The following is a 20,448-nucleotide window of genomic DNA, read 5'->3' on the forward strand; positions in this document are numbered from 1 at the left end:
ACGTTAAGATAGTGTTTTTCCTCAAGTTTTTCCTTATTTGTAGGTTCAGATAAACAGATTCACCTAGTCTTAAACTGTAAGAGAGCCCCTAATAGTTGCATTGATTAAATTAAATTGGTACAAAACGGGTATTTTATGTTAGTGCAGCCTTCTGGGCAGAACATGCTTATTTAAAAAATACCAGCTAACAATTTCTAATGTATGTAATTGTGTTTCAATTGCATCAAGACTTAAGGGCGCTGACTTTAATGAATATTGCTACAGCAGAGCTGTTGATGTAGTAGGGTATCAAAAGAAGAAATATGAAATAGCACCAAAATACATATGGTGGACATGAGCAAATATGAATTCATAAAAAATGCAAATGGAAACCATGTACTATTTATGTCAGTCTTATGGTTTCTGGACCGCTAGCTTTAGCATGTAACTCTCTGTAGCAAGAGAGCTCTTGGCATTATTTACATGGATTGTAAAGGTTTGCTAGCTTAGAAGAATAAATATTGTTTTACAGCTGAGGCTTTTTCCTATGTTTGGCCCTAAAAACATCCCATATTCCATCAGTGCTTAAACAAATTCATCTTATAGTAGTGCAGGATGATCGCATGGGGGCTGGGCCCTGTTATGCCTGCTACCACAGAAGCAAATGGCAGCAGAAGTCGTCTGCTTCAAAACAGACATGAGACAAAAAGAAATTGAAAAGGTTGTAATAGCTTTCAGTGTGCTCTGCAAGCACTGGTTCGCAGACAATGATGGCATAATTTTCCTCACTTTTATTCTGCGTGTTGTTTTTCTGAAAACCTAATATAGAACATTTATTTAGGGAAGGCAGGAGTTATTCAGGAAGATACTGAAATAGAGAGGATCATGGGGGACTAAGTAAGTGAGAAGGGAAAGGAAGACAAGTACATAAGGGATCTGTGCTGGTGGGAAATACTGCACTGGAGAAGAGAGGGTACATTTTAAAATAGCAAGAAAAAATGTGGTATCTGAAGGTTTGTGCTTGCAGTTTCTCTGTTTGGAGCATGAGGGCAAAGCGGCAGGGACTTCTGAGCATCCCGAGAAGGTAGTTTCTCCTCTAGGTACTGTGACCGCCAAGGGAGAGGGATGAACAGGAGGCAGGCCCACCCCACAGCTGCACCGGATGTGGCTAGGGGGATAGCACTGTGAAAGCGAGGTTGCCTCTTCAGCAATGTAAGTTGAAGCTCTGTGTTGTGAAGGAAGAATTCTTGTGCCAAATAGATCTGAGATATTATTTAAGAAAATCTGGATACTATAGTCTGACTCTCAGACTATTGCTAAGGTCAGTGAGTGATTTGCTGTGCAACTGCCAGCTGCAGAAGTTTAAAGTAGCCTAAGGGCTTTTCTGACTTACACATGCAAGCGCTCCGCAAATGTGACAAAACTGTGTAACTTCTTCTCTGAATTGTTTCTTCATAGTACGATTAATTTTTTTGTATGTTAGCATACAGTTTTAGCTTTCCACATCTGGCAAAAGAGCTATAGTGTCTTTGATCATGTATTGTCACTATATAAAATACTAACCTATGGCTTCCAATTCATTTAAATGTGTTATAGATACATGGAGATTGATAGTTTTGCCTTCTGATTAGCAGATGCATTTTGTAAAAAAGAATCCTGAGGAAATGATCAAAGCCATATATCTTCTAAGTTCAGATTATATGACCTAGCTTCGTGCTTCTGATGGAAAGAACAAAATAGCATTTCCAGTGGTTAAATGAACTAAAGTGGTCCTAAAGCCCCTACATTTTACAACATCAATGAAGAGTCTTTTTTAGGAAAAACTTATAGAAAAGGAGCAAGGAAAACTCAGTCTTGGAGATATCTAAATTTAAATGTGTGTGTGTGTGTGTATACATACACACATATATAAAAAAAACCACAGGATTCTTTTTTAAAGCAAAATCCTGACTAAATTATTTAAATAGCAGTTCTCTTTGTACCTAGAAAATTGATAGGTTTTTTTTGCAGTGAAGCCTGTTCTTATTAGTGATCTGAGATAAATGAGTTAACTGTATTAATTCATAACATAACTTTATCTGCATTTATAGTTCAAAAATTAGCTAGTAAATCAAAAAATGTATTTTTACAGATTTTCAGGAATATGTCATGGCAGTTGTATGTATGTATGTAAAAATATTTTCTTTTGTAAACTGTAAGCATACAGAAACAGACAAAATGGCCTAAAATGTGAGCAGAAATATTTGCACCAGCTTTTTTTTTATTGCAAGTGTTTCCAATTACAGAAAATGCTTAAATGCTTAATGCCAGATCCTCAGCTGCTTTTAAAAGGCTTAACGATTTATACTAGTGGAGGGTCTGGTCTTGAAAACACAACATGTTTAACTGCAAGTAAAGCTATTGACAAGCATTCTGTAATTTTATAAGCAAAGTAAGATTTCCTCTTTAGAGAATGCTCTTATTTCTATCACGGAAGTATGATCAGGGTTACTGCAGAGTAGGTTTGAATAATCAGATATGTATATTCATAAGCTGTTTCCTCAGTTCTTTAAAATCAGGAAATTGATACCTTTGGTTTCTCTTTATCCTCTGTACCTTTTTTTTTCTATAGGCTAAGCATGTATCTGTGATTTCAGCGTTACCAAACTGCTTGTCAAAAAACATAATTGTGGCACTGTTATGGGTAACGTGAGATGACTGACGTTATTTTTACATTCTTCTAGCTGAAAAATTCTATATTCTTTAGTTGTCTGTTATTTCTTTTGTACTTTGTTATTGCAGAAATTACTATATGTTTTTAAGTGTCATATTTTCTGTTTGGGCTCTGTGACACCAAAAGTACTCTCAGTTCTGTGGTGCTTATAACCTATAAGCTGTAAACTTTAATGTAATCATTTATCTGCAGCTCTTCTGGTTAGGCCTATGCTTGTTGAACCACACACACATTACATTTCAATCTGTATCAATTATGGTTCTGAAATTAATCATAGCCAGATGTTCCTTTATGTTTTGAGATATTAAGTGTGTTAAACACATCCATGCGCTGTTTACAGCTAGGGCTGGTGTTATCCAACTTAATTATTTATTAAAGTTTAAAAGCACCTCCTGTCTTCGTTTTCTTAAAGCTTTGTCAAACTTTAACCACATGGTCTGAAAATGTTCAGAGTAGAAACTGCTGTCTGGTGCATGTAAATAGGAATGTACTAGTGACATCTTCACCTTTAAAAAGGACTGAGATTTTTGAAGTGTGCTGTGAATCCTTGTTTTCGTGGCTGCAGTGCCAGGATGCATGGCTTAGCTGGGCTCCCTTGCTCCCTAACGTTGGCAAAAAGAATTGCTCTTTGCTGTTGGAGCAGGTTGTAAGTATGAAGAAATGCAGGTTCTCTGCATTGTGGTTGTTACTGCTTGCATACCTCACTTCTCTAGACATCGTTTAGATTAGTTGATGTCAGGCTTGCTTGAATCTTGATACATGGTGTTGAGCAGACTTAAACAGTTACCTTTTGCTCTGGTCTTACCTGTTGACTCTCTATTTGTTGCTTTGGATTTTTTATTATTATTTTTTAACTGAGAGGAGTGAGAATAGAGGGAGAATCTAAAAAAGAGTACTGAGTAAGTGGATGTAAAGTTACTTAGGTATAGGGTTTTTTTTCTGATTCTTAAAACTTTGCTTTAGTTTACTCACAGCATGCATATGGTCAGTAGGCACAGCTTCTAGGAATTAACTTTCTGCACTATGAAGTTGCTTACCGGAATAGCTGGACCATGGGTATCTCCGTAGCATATTAGAGTTGCATAAATACGGTTCTCCAGCTATTAATTACCAACAAGCTAGGGAAATTATGCCTTTAGTTTTCCACCTTGTCTCCTGTTATTTTTATCCTCTGTAGCATATCTAACCTTGTCTTCAATATTGGGTGTTAGCGTTTAGGTACACATACAGAAGAGTTCCCTTCCTCTTTAGATGTAGATTTTCCACTAAGTTGCTATATCTGATAGTTAGGTCTGAGGCTTTCTCAGAGGAGCTTTAAACTGGTCGTTTGCACTCAATTTCAGTGGCGTTGCGAACACTGACCACTGCTGGAAGTTGAATCTTCTGTGTCTGTTGCTTCCTTGGAAGTCAACAATGGTTGGCCAAAATTATAGAAGGGGATTCATGATTAAGTGCAATAAAATTCAGGGAGTTCACTAACAAGACAAAGAAAATTTTTTTAAAGGTAATATCCTGTTGCAGACTGATTAAATCAATCTTATTAGCAACTTCATATGAAATAAATATCCCATAAGAATTCATTGTTCATTTAAGAACAAAAGTTATTTTAACATTCCTTAATTTCAGCTAACTCGAGTATCTAGACGAGAAAGAACTTTTTTATGCTGATCAGTCTTTCTGATTAATTCAAGTACTTAAACTAGAAAAAGTTGTGTACATCTAGAGAGGGTTTTAACTATCTTGGTACCAGGAGGTCAGCTCGTTCTTAACCTATCAGATCATCTACCTAATCCCTCTGAATAAAATGGGAATGTCTCAGCCATCAAACACAAATTTCTGGTTCTCCAAGAAAGATCCCTTTTGGCCTATATTTAAAACTTTACTCATCTACAGATGTCAACAAGAAAGACGGTCTGATTTTCATAAACTATATTCTACAACGTATAGCTATCCTATAAAATAAGAGAGTTTGGTACACAAATTTGAATACAAGACATACTTATCGGATGATTGGGAAAATAAGCAGCAGAATGATTGCTGCTTTATTTTTGGCCTAGCTATGTTAACAAATATTTGTGCTATAACCAATAAAACAGAAAGAGGCATAAGAGGAAAAATCTAATCTACGACAAAATTTAGGAATTTTTTCCCTAATATTTTAAGAGAGGTTTAAGACAATTACTTGATATGGATTGTAAATCTGTTATAGTGTCCTTTTGTCTTTTCAGTAATGTGCAAAATGGGTAGATCCCCACAGGCAGATTCATTTCTGATTCCATACCCTGTACCAGAAAATCCACAATCTCATCCAGATACTTTAGATGGGCTATTGATTTTTCTTTCTAAGCACTGCAAATCATTCACCTGTAAATCAGAGAAGTGACTGTCTTAGAAATTTTATTTCTTGAATCAAAATGAGAGAATTCCTCTAATATTTGAGACATTATGTTGTTCTTAGCAAACTAAAAGTCCTTGTCTTTTACTAAATCAGAAGTCTAGCTTTCATTTTCCTTTCAATAAAAGAAATTAAAATGTACTGCAAATGCTTAAGATAATTCTTCAGCTAAGCCACTAAAATCCAGATGTGCTTTTTAATAAAATAATGTACCTTTTAATGAAATGTTGATATAGTGCACTATTAAAAGTGATCATGTTAAGTTTTACTTGGGACTTTGAGCTGCTTAAGTTCTATAGTAAAAAATTATCTAGTAAACTCTGGCTCTGTAAATTCCAATCATTTTAGAAAAGACAGTATGAAATAGCTAATTCTGCATTAATACAACATTTTGTACTCTTGGTAACTTGGGATCAGTAAGGAATCTGGTTACTGCAGCCAGTTGCATATATACCAGTGTTGCACGTTTTAAAGTTGTATAGAAGAGAAGTGATATGCTTTAATGCGCCAAACCAGAAAAGTCTGCCCAAAACTTCCTGTCTGATACTGAAAATACTGTTTTTCCTTGTTTTCATCCAAGGAAATGGATCAATCTCTCGAATAGCAATCTCTGCTATTCGAGAGACCAATCTCTCGAATAGCAATACTTTTGCTAACCCAGGTACAAATTCAATTTTTACAATAGGAAGAAATGCCATCCAATTAATGAGTTTGATCAGAAAATACCAGGTATTTCCTCATTTTATATAATTTCTTATTTTTTTGCAGAGCGATTGCATTTTTCTGTCAGCTTGGGGATGGTCTTCTGGGAAAGAAATCTGTCTTGGTTAAAAGATCAGAGTTCTAGCTTGCCTTCTGTAAAACCACAGGGCAGCTTGTGTTTCAGATCCCAGACACGTTCCCAATTTTAACTTTCAAGCAGTCATAAAATGCAGGGTAATTATCTTGATTTCAGTGGTGTCTTCAGCACTCCAGGACATCTATCAGGGCAGCCAATCATATGGAGGAAGCAATTCAAAGGTAGGTGTTTCTGAAGAAGCGACCCAGACTATTTTCAGATTAAAGCCCTGAAATTGAGGCTTCTTTCATCTTTACCTGAAAAGCTTTCCTGTTTAAAAACCCTTTGACTTATACATGGGAGTAAATCCTATGCTTTAATATATGTTTCAGTGATATTGTTAAAAGATGATATTTTTGTAAAACCACATAACCTGTGATTGTCCTCAGTGTAAAAACATGAGAAAATAGAAAAACAAGAATTGGGTGTAAAGTAACTGCAATTACTTAACTTTATTCTTCCTCCTTCGTGTCTGCTGTGTGATCAGGGAAGCAGACTAATACAGAGGTACAAAGCGGCGCATAAAACAGCGGAAAAGTTCAGGGATCCATGCGTAACTCTAAGTCCTTAAATCGCCAAGTGAGAGAATCTTTTCTCTGTGCACGATTGTCCCACCAACAAGGACGGCATTCTGCAAACTGTGAGTAGAGATGTGACTGTCATCTTTGTGTCACCTCTGAGAGAGGAGATGGTCTAGTCATTGGTTTATTACAGAGCTCTTGAATGCTAGGTAGATGCTGTTGGTTTTAACATACCCTCTTAAAAGGCATTTGTAAATGTGCACTTATATAGCGTTTCAAGCACAAAATTAGGGTTTGGTCAGATTTTGGGTCAAAATCTACTGATCTTCAATGGTATTCTTTATATATTTTTATGCATAACTTGTTTCTGTACAGAGAATCAGATTGCTTAGTGAACTCTTCACGGCCGTTCACTTCCACAGAAAAATAGTGCAAAAGATGGGACTGGAAGTGACCTTTTACATTATTGATTTGCAAAGTAAAAACTCACTTGTAAAAAACACATTTATTAGAAAAAGAGTAGAGGGAAAAGGATTTTTAATAGAGGTTCATTGCTTAGCTACTGGTCTACCAGAGACAGTCAGGTGTGCTATTTTAAGAACTGTTATTGAGTCATCAGGAAGGAAAATAACAGCAGAGATATGAACGCCACCGTAACAGTTACATAGTCTACAGGCCTAACTCTGGGATCCTTTCTTATATTGGTGGGCACTTGCATATATTATCCATTGTCTTCAACACATTTTAGCTAAAGGACGCTAGATAAAGCAGGATTTGTGTGTGAGAACTGCAAATGATAAAGTTAGTAAGAAAGCAGGACGTTTTCTGTAAAATTCTGACGATAGCTAAACATCGTATATAGATAAAGCAGTCTTTATTAGCTGTTTTGCCCTCCTTTCTCTCCCTGCCCAGGACAACTTTTTGGTATATAAGCTTAAGGAAGTTTGATTGCCTTGTGTGTGGAAACACAATCTTTGTTTTCAATTTGCTGGAGCACCAGCTTCTGTTATATTTGAAATTGAATGTTGTTATATGCCTAAAAGCTTGCTTGTGGGAATATGTTGCTCTTCAGTTCTACCAATGATACAAACTTTTTCATTAGGTATTTCCTGATTTCATTACTTGTGTAATAGTTGGATATGATCTTATAATGTGTGGTACCTGGTAATCTGAGATAAAGTAAGTTGGAGTGCATTACAAGTTATTTTCAAAACACGTCAAAGTGCAGGTATAGAAAAGAATAACTGATTTTTAAGATACTTCTCAAGAAATAATGGTATACTTGAATTTATCCCAGCTGTTGAGGTCCTGATACTGAATTCCCTCTGAAGGATGAACAGGGTAGACCCAAAAAGTAAAATTACTACTCCTGGCATTCTAAGGACCCAACTTCCGAATGGCTGAGAAATTACTTGCTAAGTAGTGGAATAAGAAAAAAACTCCTTTTTTTTTTTAAGAGCTATTATGAAGGTTGTGTTTGTGTATATGTACATTAAAACATATATATTTTACTTAGTGATACATGTCATTTGACCATTTTCCTCTGTATCTTTAAGATGTACAGTGTGGTTCAACTCAGATCCCTAGTGCTTTTTAGGTCCTTAAAGCTCTATGAAGAGCTATTAACATAATTAAATCATGTAAAGTATGCAAATTTCTGAGACATGCTATGTATAAGTGACAGTAGCAGGGCCCTTAGGCAGATTTTCAGCATCTAAACCCTGTAGGGCACCTTTTAATGCTTTCCTTATTATCTATGTTAATTGGTAGGCAAGGCTAATGACAACTATGAATTTACTTTTTCTTTTATTGGTTTCCCGTTTCTGTCACTCTGGACAATGACATTTACTTAAGGGATTTTGAATAACATGATTGGGAAGATAAAGATGCATGAAATTCACTAAAGTTTAAAGTGATGTAGAATAAATATAACCTTCAATCCACCAATATAGCTATTACTATAAAGCATGAAGTTGTGTTCTGAACTGGTTGGGAGCCAGTAAAGACTCTCAGTAATGAGACAATTACCATAGAAGTCGGATCATTATCATGCTGTCTCCTGAGTTTTCATGTTTTTTAACAGGCTAATAATAAGGTCTGATAGATGGTGCCCTTCTGGCTGCCTTCAGGAAATGATCACTTTTTTTGTTAGATTAAATATTAGTATATTATGGTGTTCAAATGTAAACATTACTGCAAAGCTTTTGTTACTATAGTTGTGGAAGAAATTTCAGTATTGCATCCTGCTTTTAGTTATAATCAATGATAGGGCATTAAAAATATCAATGAAAGTATAAAAAAAAATCTCTTGAACAAAATAACTTCATTAAAAGATAAGGCAAATGACAACCCCCCCCAAACTGCTTTCAAATCATTATGAATTAAAAAGGGAATTCAACAAAGTAATCCAGCAATTAAGAGCTTTCAGGGAAATCAAAGAAATGTATCCAGAGCTAATTCTGATCTTAAGCAATATCTACACTTGAATGCTCAGGCAAATTAAAGTGACAAGATGAGACAACAGCATAAATAAGTAAAGTACTTTAAACTCTGGTGTATTTTTACCAAGAGACAAAACAGTTGCAGTTTTCTGTTAGCGTTAGTTGGCCATACTAGAAGCAAAACACTCATTCATAACCTAAGAGCTTACCCACATGTGAAGTTCATGAATGGCAGAGGAGCATGTAGACTTGCACTGCCAGGTCCTATGGAGTGCACACAGATGTAGATTCTTTTATATGTGCCAGTCTGACAGTCCTTGAAAATAAAAGTAAATTGCTTTGTTCTTACTGCGTATAGTAGTATCAGCACAGGGAGCTAGCGAAATGCAAATTCGCATGCTAGTGTAATGTGTCCTAATTTTCCCAAGCCCTAAGGCCATTTTACTCCTGAGTGAGAGCACCCACACAGAGGTTTAAATGCATTTATTCTTTATCAAGTTTCTAATTGTCCTGCTGTTCAATAGCTTTAAGCATTTCTGGATGGTCTGAGGAATGAGTGGCTCAATCGTGAAGAGTGCACAAGTTCTGTTTGGTTCAGAGTTGTTTTTTTTATTTCTCGTTGCTAGCCCTTTCATGCTGATGTTTGGCAAAATATTATACTACCAACTCTTCCTTTACTTTGAAAGGTATATTTTGAAGTAATGTCTCCAATTTTGGGTAGCAAACAGCTGTGCTTGATGAAACAAGTGAAAGGCAGTTTTTAGTGTGAACTGGGTAGAACCAGAATTCAGTGTGATCTGTTAGCGTTCATCCTTCACTCTTTGTCGTCTTCTAGCCAATCTATGTGGGCTTTCAGGTGGGATGTAGCACTGAGAGAATGACTTACCATAAATTTTGATTGCTGGCTTATTCAGGGTATGTCAGTTGAGGCTGAAAATTGGGCCAAAGGTGTGTTGTTTCTAACCAACACATGATCCTGTTTTTCCCAGGATCTGGGAAACTAAGATGCTGTGAACCAGCTCTTCTTTTGATCACTTAGAATAACTTGCAGGAGTTCTGTTCAGTGTGTGGAGTTTTGTCAGGTGTTTTGTGGACTGATTAAAACATTACTTGCACGTGTGCTAGAGCAGTATTTTAGCTATGCTGGGTGACAGCACTATCATCTGCTTTCCTGACCTGTTACGTGGCACAGAGAGATTTAAATTGAAAGAAACATTTTTTTTTTTTACTGTGAAATAACAGAACGTTGTTGTTATGAAAAATGAGGGGACCTAATCCTTTGAAGCTTTTCTGTCAAGGCACACTCCTCCACTCCCTCTCCAAGAAACAAACCAAGTACATTACAAAGAGTTGAAAAACAAGAGTGAGGACCTCAGGAACAAAGGTTTAAGCCCAGTCTGTGTGGTGTTTGGGAACTTTTACTGTGAATGTAGCAATATCATAGGTACAACACTATACATGCTTATGATACTTTCTCACAAAAATAATTTATACTACCATAAGCCAATTATGCTGCTGTAACTGCACCTGCTCTGGTGTATTTTTACTACCTAAACTATACTGGTAGATAGTGAGATGATGATCTTGGTTTTCCATAGGCAGGCCTAGTTTTTGCGGGCAACTGGTTAACATCATCCCCACATGCTATAATCTGCTACAAGTCCATTGGAAACAGACTTTTGAATGTGTTCCCCGTGCAGCGGATAGCCTTACTGTGCTGGCCGTTGTTGTCACGAGCAGCAGGGCACGGAGGTCTTCAGAGCCTAATCCTGGTAGCTTTTATATTTCTGGTACTAAGGATGCTGTAACTTGAGGCTTAATTGTAATTCTGTTCCACCAACAACAACGGTTAAAATGACTCTCAGACCCATCACCTGGTGCATACTGTGTCTGTGCACAGTGACAAGTCTTTCCCTTCCTCCACCGCTGTACGCAGGTATGAAGCCCCCCGCGGGGGGGGGGGGGGGGTGCGTGTGCACCAAACACAAGCGCCCCGGTAGCACAAAGCGAAGGGGCCGAGTGGGAAATATTTTCCCTCGGCGCTGTCCTGGTGCTGGGGCGCGCCCGGCCCCGGCGGCGGCTGCGCCGCGCCGCCCTGCCGCCCCCTCCCCGCCCCGCGGGCCGGGCCGCCGCCGCCGCCGCGCTCGCCTCGCCCGCGCTGCTCTGCCCGCGGGGCCGGCGCGGCCGCCACGGCGGATCCTGCTGCGCTGCCTCCGCCCGCCATTGGCCGTAAACCTCCCTTCCCCCTTGCCTGCGCTGCCTCCCCTCCCTCCCCCCTCCTCCCCGGGAGAGTCGGGAGCGGCGGCGGCGGGCAGAGCAGGGCTCCGGCTCCCTCCGTGCGCGCGCCCGCCCCGCTCGCCGGCCGGCCGGGCCGGGGCCGCCCCCGCAGCGAGCCGCCGCCGTGCGCTGCGCTGCGCGGCCGAGCCGGCTCTCCCCTGCCTGCGGCGGGGAGACGCGGTGGAGCAGCCCCTGCCCTGCCCTGCCCTGCCCTGCGCGCGGGCTGCAGCCTCCCGGCCGGGGGCTCGCGGGTCGCTCCGGGGGCCGGGGCCGCTCCTTCCCCCATGAGCCGCGGCTGCCCGCCGCCGCGCACCGCCCGCGGAGCGCAGCCTGCCCGCCGGGCGCGGGGGGCAGCCGCAGGCGGCGCCGCCGGGCCGCGCCGCGCCGCGAGGGGCCGGGCGCAGGATGCCGCGGGGCGGCGGGGGGGGCGGCGGCGGGGCGCGCTCCCTCAGCCCCGCCGCGCTGTCCCGCAGCCTGTCCCGCCTGCGGCAGCACCGCGCCCGCTCGCGGGCCATGCTGGCCCTGGGGGTCACCCAGATGGTGCTCGGCTGCCTCATCGTGGCCGTCAGCTTCGCCGCCCTGGCGCTCACCACCTCGGCCCGCGTCCGCCACTCCTGCCCCTTCTGGGCCGGCTTCTCGGTGAGTCCGCGGGCGCGCGGGGCAGCCGTTGGCCGGCGCGGGGCAGCCGTTGGCCGGCGCGGGGCAGCCGTTGGCCGGCGCGGGGCAGCCGTTGGCCGGCGCGGGGCAGCCGTTGGCCGGGCCGGCGCGGGGCGCGCGCCGCGGACCGTTAGGAGGGCGGAGGGAGGGGGCGGCCGCGCCGTCGCTAAGGCAGGGGACGCGGGGCGCCCCCCGACCCGCGCCCCCCTCCGCGGCTCTCGGCGCGGAGACCCCCGGCTCCGGCGCGGTCAGGTGAGAAACTCGCGTTTTGATTTTCGTTCGCTGCCGTTTTGCTGCCGCCGTCTGGCCATCGAGCCCTGAGGCGATGTGGCGGGGCGCTTCGGGATCTTACCGGCGACGGACAGCTCTGCCCCCTCTGAGAGGGGCAGCCAGGGAGGTCCGGCTTCTGATCAGCAGCGCTGGTGGGAAGTTGGAGTAGCAGGTTAATTGTAGGCGTCTGTAGGTTCATCTGACGTAGGAAACATCTACTAACCGCGCAGAGCGGCGTGTAGGTGTTCCGGGTCGTCCTGAGGTCTGACCCCTTTCGGGTCAGCTCTGACTGCTGTGCTGCCTGTGAGAGCTCACCGCGAGGTAGAGCCGTTTCTCAAGGTCTTGGCGCAGGTCTGTGCTTGGATGCGTATGCAACCGCTCGTCGCGTTGTGTTGAAGGTAACAACATGAGATGAGCGCAGCCAGAACAGATCTTAACGTACGTGCGCAGCGTGCAAGTCCTTGGTGGGTGTGAGCGTGCCAGGCCGGAAAGGCCTGTGGCTTCGCAAAGGAAGGTCCTGTCCCGGGAGGCTGCTGGGGTGAGCCCGTTGGCGCGAGGAGAGGCTGGCAGTCCCACAGAAGAGGGAAAGCCGTTCGTTCTGAGCTGGCGGGTGAGAGTACGGCACGTGAGGCGTCCAAACCTGGCTTCTGCTGCCCGTGGTGTTTTCTCGTTAGCTTTGGCCATCCTGGGTTGTGTTAGCACAAGTGAGAAGTTAAAAGTTGATGCTCCTTTTCTTACAAAAGTAACTTCAATCCATGCTGATTGGGTTTGTGTGCGTGTATCGATATGTTAAGGTAACCGTGGGTGTATTGTAACACTGGCGTACGATAGTTTCTGTCATAAGCAGTAAAATGGGGCTGACTAGTTAGTCATGGAGAAGCAGACTTCTCTGAGGGCACTAAGACTCTGGGAACTCTTGGTGAAGATCTGCTCTGTTTAACGTAATAGGCTATTGGTTTCAGGTATGTCTTTTCAGTTCTTTTTAATGGACCAGAGAGTTTTCAGCTTTAAAAGCCAAAACTGTTGGATAAATGACTTGTGTTATTCTGTTCTAAAGAAGCGACAGAAATGGTATAATTTCAAAAATAACTACTTAATATGTTCATGTGCAACACAATTTTTTTGAGTCTTTTGGTGCAGAGTAGTAGTTTAGATTAACTGTTTAAAATGCTTGCTTTGATTTTTCCAGGATTATTTGTAATCTAGAGAAGAAATATCACTCTATACTAGTAGCCTTGATATTTTAATATCATATTTTTTTGAGTTTGAACCTCTGCATACTGTGCAAGTATTCATAATGACAAGTTGTGAATTTTAAATTAAGTATCTGACTACTTATGTATTAGTACGCTATTAAGACAAGACAGCTGAGGTAGATTTGGCTTCTTATCTTGACAGGCTAAGGAGAACATACACAACGTTGATTGTGTGTTCAAGCAAGTACAGCTTTTCCAATAATATATTTTTCCCCTGCTCCTGTAGTTTTTGTAAAAAGAGACTTTTGGGGTGACTTGGGATTGTCAATATGCTGTAAGACCATTTTTTCCACATTTCTTTTTCTGATTTAGGATGCCTTCTACTCTTGCCCGTCTGCCATATAACCCATGGAAAAGTATGTTTTCCGGTCGGATTTCATGATTGTTACTTGCTCACTATAAAATAATGGTGCCTTGATTCATGTGCATTGAATGAACTAGTAGAAGACACAAATGTAGGGGAAAGTATTGCAAGACTGTTAACTAGAAAGCCTTATCATCTTATCTTATCAGAGTGAGGTAGGTATAGTTTATTTCCTAAATGAATATATTACATTTTTATTAAATATTTCCATCTTATGGAATAAAATATCTAGTAAGGAGTGAGAATGACCAGGCTTTCCTCCTAACCACCTTATCTCTCAGTGTTAAGAAACAAGCTAATGATGGAGCAGTTTTGTAGTGTTATGAACCCTAAAGAACTTTCTGAGATTAGATTAGTCATTTATATAGCCTTGTCTAAAAGCCTTCAAAAGCGTTTAAAGTGATTTCAGCAAAAATTAGGTATATCATCACAACTGAAAATCTTTTTGTGTGAGAGTGAACGTTTTTTAGCTTGCCTCTAGAAAACACCATTAGAGAAATAACCAAGTGAAAATGCGGTAAGTGAAGCAGAAGGAGGAAAAAAAAAAAGAAAGAAATACTAACCTAAGTATCCTTTCACTCTTCATTGGTTCAAAAATCAGACATAAATATTCACTCCCTTCAAGGTTGTTTTTTTTTTTTGCTATTGGAACTGAAGTAAATAATTGAGTTGCTTGCTGGTCAAGTACCAAGTCTAAATCTTTTCTTTGGTGATATGTTGTAGTTTTTACTTGTTAGAAATGTACATCCTAAAATTGAGTCAGTTGGCCCTGAGGCATTAGTACCTATGAGTGCTGGGTTTTTTTGACCTCCTACTGTCTTGTCAATGTAAATGAAGGCTGCAAAAATTGCCTAGCATCTTTTAAATGCTTTTGAAAATAATTTCCCAGTATTTGTAAAATTCCAATTGATAACAGAAAGCAAAGGGCTACAAAACACACTCCTCCCAGAAAATTCTCTGATCCAACGAAGAAGGGTTCTGGTTTCTCGCTTTGGTTTGGAATCAAATTAAGTGTCTGTATTAGAGCTTATCTAAAGAACAAGGTACTATATTTTCTATAAACCTTTGAAGAATTCAGAGCTTATTTCAGCATCATCTATAAATTAAACTATTTTGCTTCATCTCATCTTTCCTAAAATCATATCAGAAAAAGATACTTATTTTCCTATACTTTGTATGAAGATATTTCAAAGAATTCAATGAGTGTCAACCTCACATGGAGCACAAAGGAATTTGGGGATTGGATGGGCAAACACTGATCCTCTGCATAGGCAACATTTATCAGTAAGATTTTACAAACGATGTGTGGTGAAACGTTAGGCCCGGTTAGTTAGTTAGTTCCCGGTGCAGGAGGATGTCAAGATGTCAAAAGTGACGGTTTCCATGCTTCTTTCTTGTCTTTGGAAGTTAGTATAAGACTGAGCCTCATTAATTCTCTTAGCAGGGTGAAAGTGAGTACTTTTTAATGTAAAGTATATGAGCATAAGTGCCTTACCCTTTTAAGAACATGAAGAGCTTTAGCATTAGCCTCATTTTGATCATGGAATAATGACCCTCAAAATCAGGCTCTTCTGGGAGAGCACTAAAACTTTTCCCAAAAGTATAAGCAGTGACAAGGTTCTTTAAGACTCTCCAGAAAGTCCGTGGTTACTGGCGTATGAGAAAATAATTATTCTTAGCTTTTTGCCTTTTAAAATCCAAAGCATTGGCTCCTTGTAATTTACAGGCTTTAGACAAGAATAGATTGTTTGTAAAGCTCCAGCTAAGTGTGCTTTAAAGTTTACGGCGACTGTGTCGGTGTTGCGGTGCTAGTGAACCCCAGCCCTGATAGAGCCATGTTTGAGTGACTGCAGAAGTAAATCTTGCTTCCAGTGGTCATTTCTTGAAATTAATTGAAGTGGACAATTAGATATTTGTTTATTTCCTTGATCCCAGCATTCAGAGAAAATTGTCAGCCTCAGAGACTAGACTTATCTCTAGTATAGGAAAGCATTAATGAAATTGCATGCTAATTCATAAAATTATACTTTTCTCTTACTAAGGTTTCTCAAATCACACTGTAGCACTGGAAGTCTTAGAAAAATATATGGTAAATTACAAGCTGCCTTATACATATATGTTTTTTGAAAGCTGCCTCATGTTTGTATGTTAGTGTTTGGCTAGAAGACCTTCTAAAATGTTACTTCTCTCTTTTATTAAGTTTCTTCTTAATTCTGTCTCTTTTCATCCATATCCTATGTTCAAAACAGGTAAGAACGTTGGTTTAAACATAGCTTTGATATATTATATCTTTGAGGTTCCTGATGTAGAGGCTTTTTGTGTTCTTTAGAAAGGTAAATAGACATATGAGGGGATTGTCAGGGTGAACTCAGGCCAACTCCTCTCTCATGAAAAATGTGAAACAAAATACATTGTATACTTATCTTCATTATTAAGTGACAAATCTTAGTGTAGAACCTTTTCTGTGTTCTTCAATGATATTTTATAAAACAAATTTAAATCCCTTAGATGATCTGTTATTAGAGAAGAGTTGACTTTCAAAAGCTTCTAATAGTTTGTGACCTTGGCTGTTCTTCGCATGCACTAGATTGTTTTAGCATGTTCCCGTGCAGAATCGTTGCAGGAGTGAAGGGGAGATTACAAGAAATAAAGAGGGTTTTATAATAATTGTGAGTGGTAATCTCCTCCATTTTGGGAACAGATTTTTTCTTTCCTCTGTTCCCCTTTTTCTTTCCCTTTTGGGTTTTTTTTCCGTTACTGCTTGAGGGTAGACAGGTGAAATAAAAGAGTTACTAGTGTGATGGAGGATTGCAGCTTGGAGGAATGAGCTTCACTTTGCACAAAAAGCCTGATTCCGGTAGCGTGTCTGTGCAAATAGAGCTTAACTGTTTAAGGAAAAGGTAAACTTACTGCTACTAGTGAATGATGTTTGTATTTTTATTTTTATGCTGAATTTGTAAACTCTGCCAACATATATCAAATTTATTTGTCTTGGATCTGGTTGTCTCATATCTAGGACTTAAATGGTAGTACTGGTGTCTATCTGCTATAGGTATGGATGAAATTTGAGCACAGATGTGAAATAGCTTTGGTATTAGGATGTCCACCAGGACTCTGCATGTGCCCTGTGCTTCTGTATGAGGATAAAAAATATGAGGTGCTCAGTCTTAGTACTCCTGGTTTTCGTGCAGAACCTAGTGAACGTTTAACCTGCTTTAACCTTCTTAGCTCCATCTGAATTTTTTCTAGAATTTTGGAAATCATCAGAAACACTCCTGGGCATCTGTTATAACTACAGAGAAGAGGTGAATAGCTGTTTGGGTAAGATTTATCTGACCAGACCCCTCTCTGTAAACATTTTTTCTAATGACGGGTTTTAAACCTGCATGACGATTAGTTTATCGTGGACTAATCCTATGGAAGATTCATTATCCTGTAAACTCTGATATTGGTTCAGGCCGTGTTCTATATCCATAAGTATTCAAATTCTTCCAGGTTTCATCTGGAGGTAGTTGGTATTGCCATTTTGGGAGTTGAGTAGCTTAATTTCTGCACTAAGTCTCTCTCTTCAGGAGTCTTATCAGACCTCTGATGCAGAATATCAAATGGAGTTGCATCAAGCAGCAAGCAAACAGGACTGACTTCCCTCTCTGGTCACTGGAGATCTTATGTCATTCCTGAGAGAGGATGCATCCCAAGCATTAGAACAGTTATTTTAAAATTTTCCTTGCTTCAAATTGATGAAATTGAGACGACCAGGACATGGATCGCCTCAGGAATGCTACAAGCAATTTGATATCCTGTCTTTTATTTTTCCATTAAGTGAGCGACTGCTGGATCTGGCTAACAATTTGTGATAGGCTTTAGCCAATGTTGTAGTCACAGAATAACCGGAGAGGTATCCTTTCAGGGTTAGAATACTTTTGTATTTGTCCCAGTGTGAATTCCTTCTTACTCATCCTAAGGTATGAAGAAACTTTATGTTTTGGTTTCTCTAGTTAGTTACTGTAGTATTTGATTTGATCCAATGCCCTTTCAGCTTCTTTCCATCCTCTTTTTGAACAATGCTTAGTGCAAGCGTACCTCAGCATTTTTCACACGCTATCATTTGGCTAATGAGCCAAATATTACGAGTATGCTCTGTCTTACAAAGCAGCACTGTTTGTGTGCTTTAGGAATATGCCAGTATCTGAAGCCAGTAAGGTAAATATTGTAGAGCAGCCTGACAGAGCAGCCAGAGCGGATGCTGAATTTGAGAAAGCAGTACTGTAACGTTTGGCTCATCACTGTTAACTCCTTGCTTTAAAACTGTTCAGGGAGGATATTGCATTCTTGTTACCTGCAATTTGATCTCCAGGTGCATATATTGTACAAGAAAGTTATGCTAACTCTGGTTCTTTGAGGCTTCATTAAATCTGTGTCCCCTAACTAGCTCACCATCCTTGGTTTTCTGACTATTTACTACATGGGCTGCACTAATTCACTAACACCTTAAGCATGCTTTTCTTTTCCTTTTCTAGTTCATTAGGGCTTTGAAATGTGAGCAAGCTGGGGAAGGATGTCAGCTGTCTGGAATTTTGTATCTTAGGGAAGCAGGATGGAGGCTAGGCATATGTATATTCGGCATAAGTGTATTCCTGGTGCACATTACTAGTAATAATTTGTTAAAATATCACCTGCATGGGGTAACCACACACCTTCATAAAGTTCACCAAGATCACAACATGTTTTGTATAGCTAAATGTTCATTATTAATGGCAGCATTTCTTGATTTGTATACCATGACAATATTATCCTGTAGACTATAAAAAAATAGACAAAATAAGGCTGAGTTAAAAACCTGTTAACAGGTGTTAGTTAAAACCTATGACGGTGATGCCCGGGAAGAGATCGTATGAATCTTATAGTCACAAGGAGTAAGAAAGCTGGCATACGTTCTCTGTATTTTCTGGAGTTCATGGTGAGGCAGAGCTTTAGAAGAGTGGATTCATGGATGAGAATGTTGTTTTCATATCCTGATGGAAATAACAGCAAATTTGACACCTAAAAAAGAGGAAAAAATAATAAAATGACAATATTCCTCTTCTGTTCTGTGAACTATAAACAATAGAATGGCTGTTTGTAACTTCCTGGTGAATTTGGGCCAAGAGTAACCTTGAGCTTTCCTGTCTTCAGTGTGCTGAAAAATAATGGATTCATGGAAGCCAGCATGATTTATTTCAGGAGGCAAATCAGGTTTTATTGCTTCTGCTTATGTCCTATTGGGACCTATTGGAGCCTTCTGGGACCGAGAAACACTTGATCATGCAGATTGATTTTAAAAACTTGCTGTGTTACAGCGTGGACTAGTTTAAGGGGGAAGAAAAAGTTTTTATATTGTGACACTTCTGGGGGGTTCCATCTGTAGAAAAGACATAGCATCAAGACTGTTTATTCTATATTACTATGAAATACCTATATTCTGAAGTTTTTATTTTTTTGTAGCAGACAGACTTTAGAATACCAATATTAGATCCATAGCGAGTCTCTTACTATTGTCAGCATAATATATGTTTTTATTTTTTATTTTTAATGCCTAATAGAAAGATGGGTGTGTGTCTCAGTTTCTCTAGGACTGAAACATTTTGTCTGAATTCTGATTGCCCTTTCCAGATGTTATTTTATCCTGGAAATACATGAGCATTTGCTCTAACCGCAGTAAATATTACCCTAGAACTTGCCATAACAACTAGCTGTGTGGAACAGTTACAGCGCACTGAAAAGCTTGGGAGTAGACGAGTAGCTAGCTTAGTTCAAGGAGGAATTTCCAAGGTCAATTATCCAGTCATTAGTAGCTGCTGAACTTATTACACCTCCATTTTAGTAGTGTATTGCAACTTATTGAGGGAATGAGTTGTGAATTATCATGCTTAATTGGCTGTTCTTTCACAGTTCATTTTTCTGCTCTCTCTTGTGCCTTTTGTAGTCGAAGCCCAAAATAGATAATGGAACTCCATAAGATGTCAACTACCTGAAAAATCTCTAACTTACTGGAGTATAACTATTTCAGTGGTGTGTTTAAATAAAAATACACTTCCAGTGGCTGAATATGGTGCATTCATTTCCCCTTCTCTACAGGAATTACTGCAATGCTTCAAAGGAAAGCTTGGGGATTTATAATTGAATATTATTTATACATTTAGAGCATCAAAACTTGTGTGCAGGCAGGTAATCTTAAGGTTAAAACCCTCCAAAGCTAAGCATTCTCTCCGTGGCAAAAGTCTCTACCCTGTAACCAGAGGCTACAATCTAGGTCGGTAACGAAGGTATGTTCAGCGTCCCTTTAAACGTACTTGCTCATGTAGTTTGAAGCTTCAGTTCTTTCCCTGGTCTAATTTATCACTGTAATTTGTAACAGTTGGTAGATGCATCTACATCAGTGTTCTAATTCTGGTCATGTACGTCGGGGGATCTCCTGATCATTCCCGCTCACTGTGCTTTGGCTCACATTGTGGAGCGCTCTCAGAGCACACCAACTTGATTCATTGTGGATGAAATGAAACCGAAAGAAAATGCACTCTGCCTGCTGATAGATATTCAGCCATGGGATCAAACTAGAGCTCCTGTGAAGCAGTTAGTCATCTGAAATGTATATAGTGTGGATACTGCCTTTTTAGCATAAACTCTTTCACAAATGTGTTTACTCCTGTTCTTGTTTAACTTCTTCCTAGTTCAGACACAAACTGTAAAGCCAATCT

The 20,448-nt window shown here is 40.3% G+C and overlaps 1 protein-coding gene across 8 annotated transcripts in view; it reads left to right on the forward strand.

Moving 5' to 3' along the window:
* The first annotated feature begins 11,587 nt into the window (after window positions 1-11,587).
* ENTREP2 (endosomal transmembrane epsin interactor 2) overlaps window positions 11,588-20,448 on the forward strand; it is a 186,242-nt gene continuing 177,381 nt past the window's right edge. For 7 of the 8 annotated variants that reach the window (XM_068958934.1, XM_068958936.1, XM_068958940.1 and 4 more), the window contains exon 1: window positions 11,588-11,803. In XM_068958934.1, the coding sequence (XP_068815035.1) occupies window positions 11,678-11,803 (126 nt within the window). In that variant the 5' untranslated portion in view covers window positions 11,588-11,677. The remainder of the gene's footprint in view (window positions 11,804-20,448) is intronic. The other variant, XM_068958938.1, reaches the window with a different exon arrangement.

This window comes from Struthio camelus, chromosome 12, assembly GCF_040807025.1.
Source record: "Struthio camelus isolate bStrCam1 chromosome 12, bStrCam1.hap1, whole genome shotgun sequence".
Taxonomy (NCBI): Eukaryota; Metazoa; Chordata; class Aves; order Struthioniformes; family Struthionidae; genus Struthio; species Struthio camelus.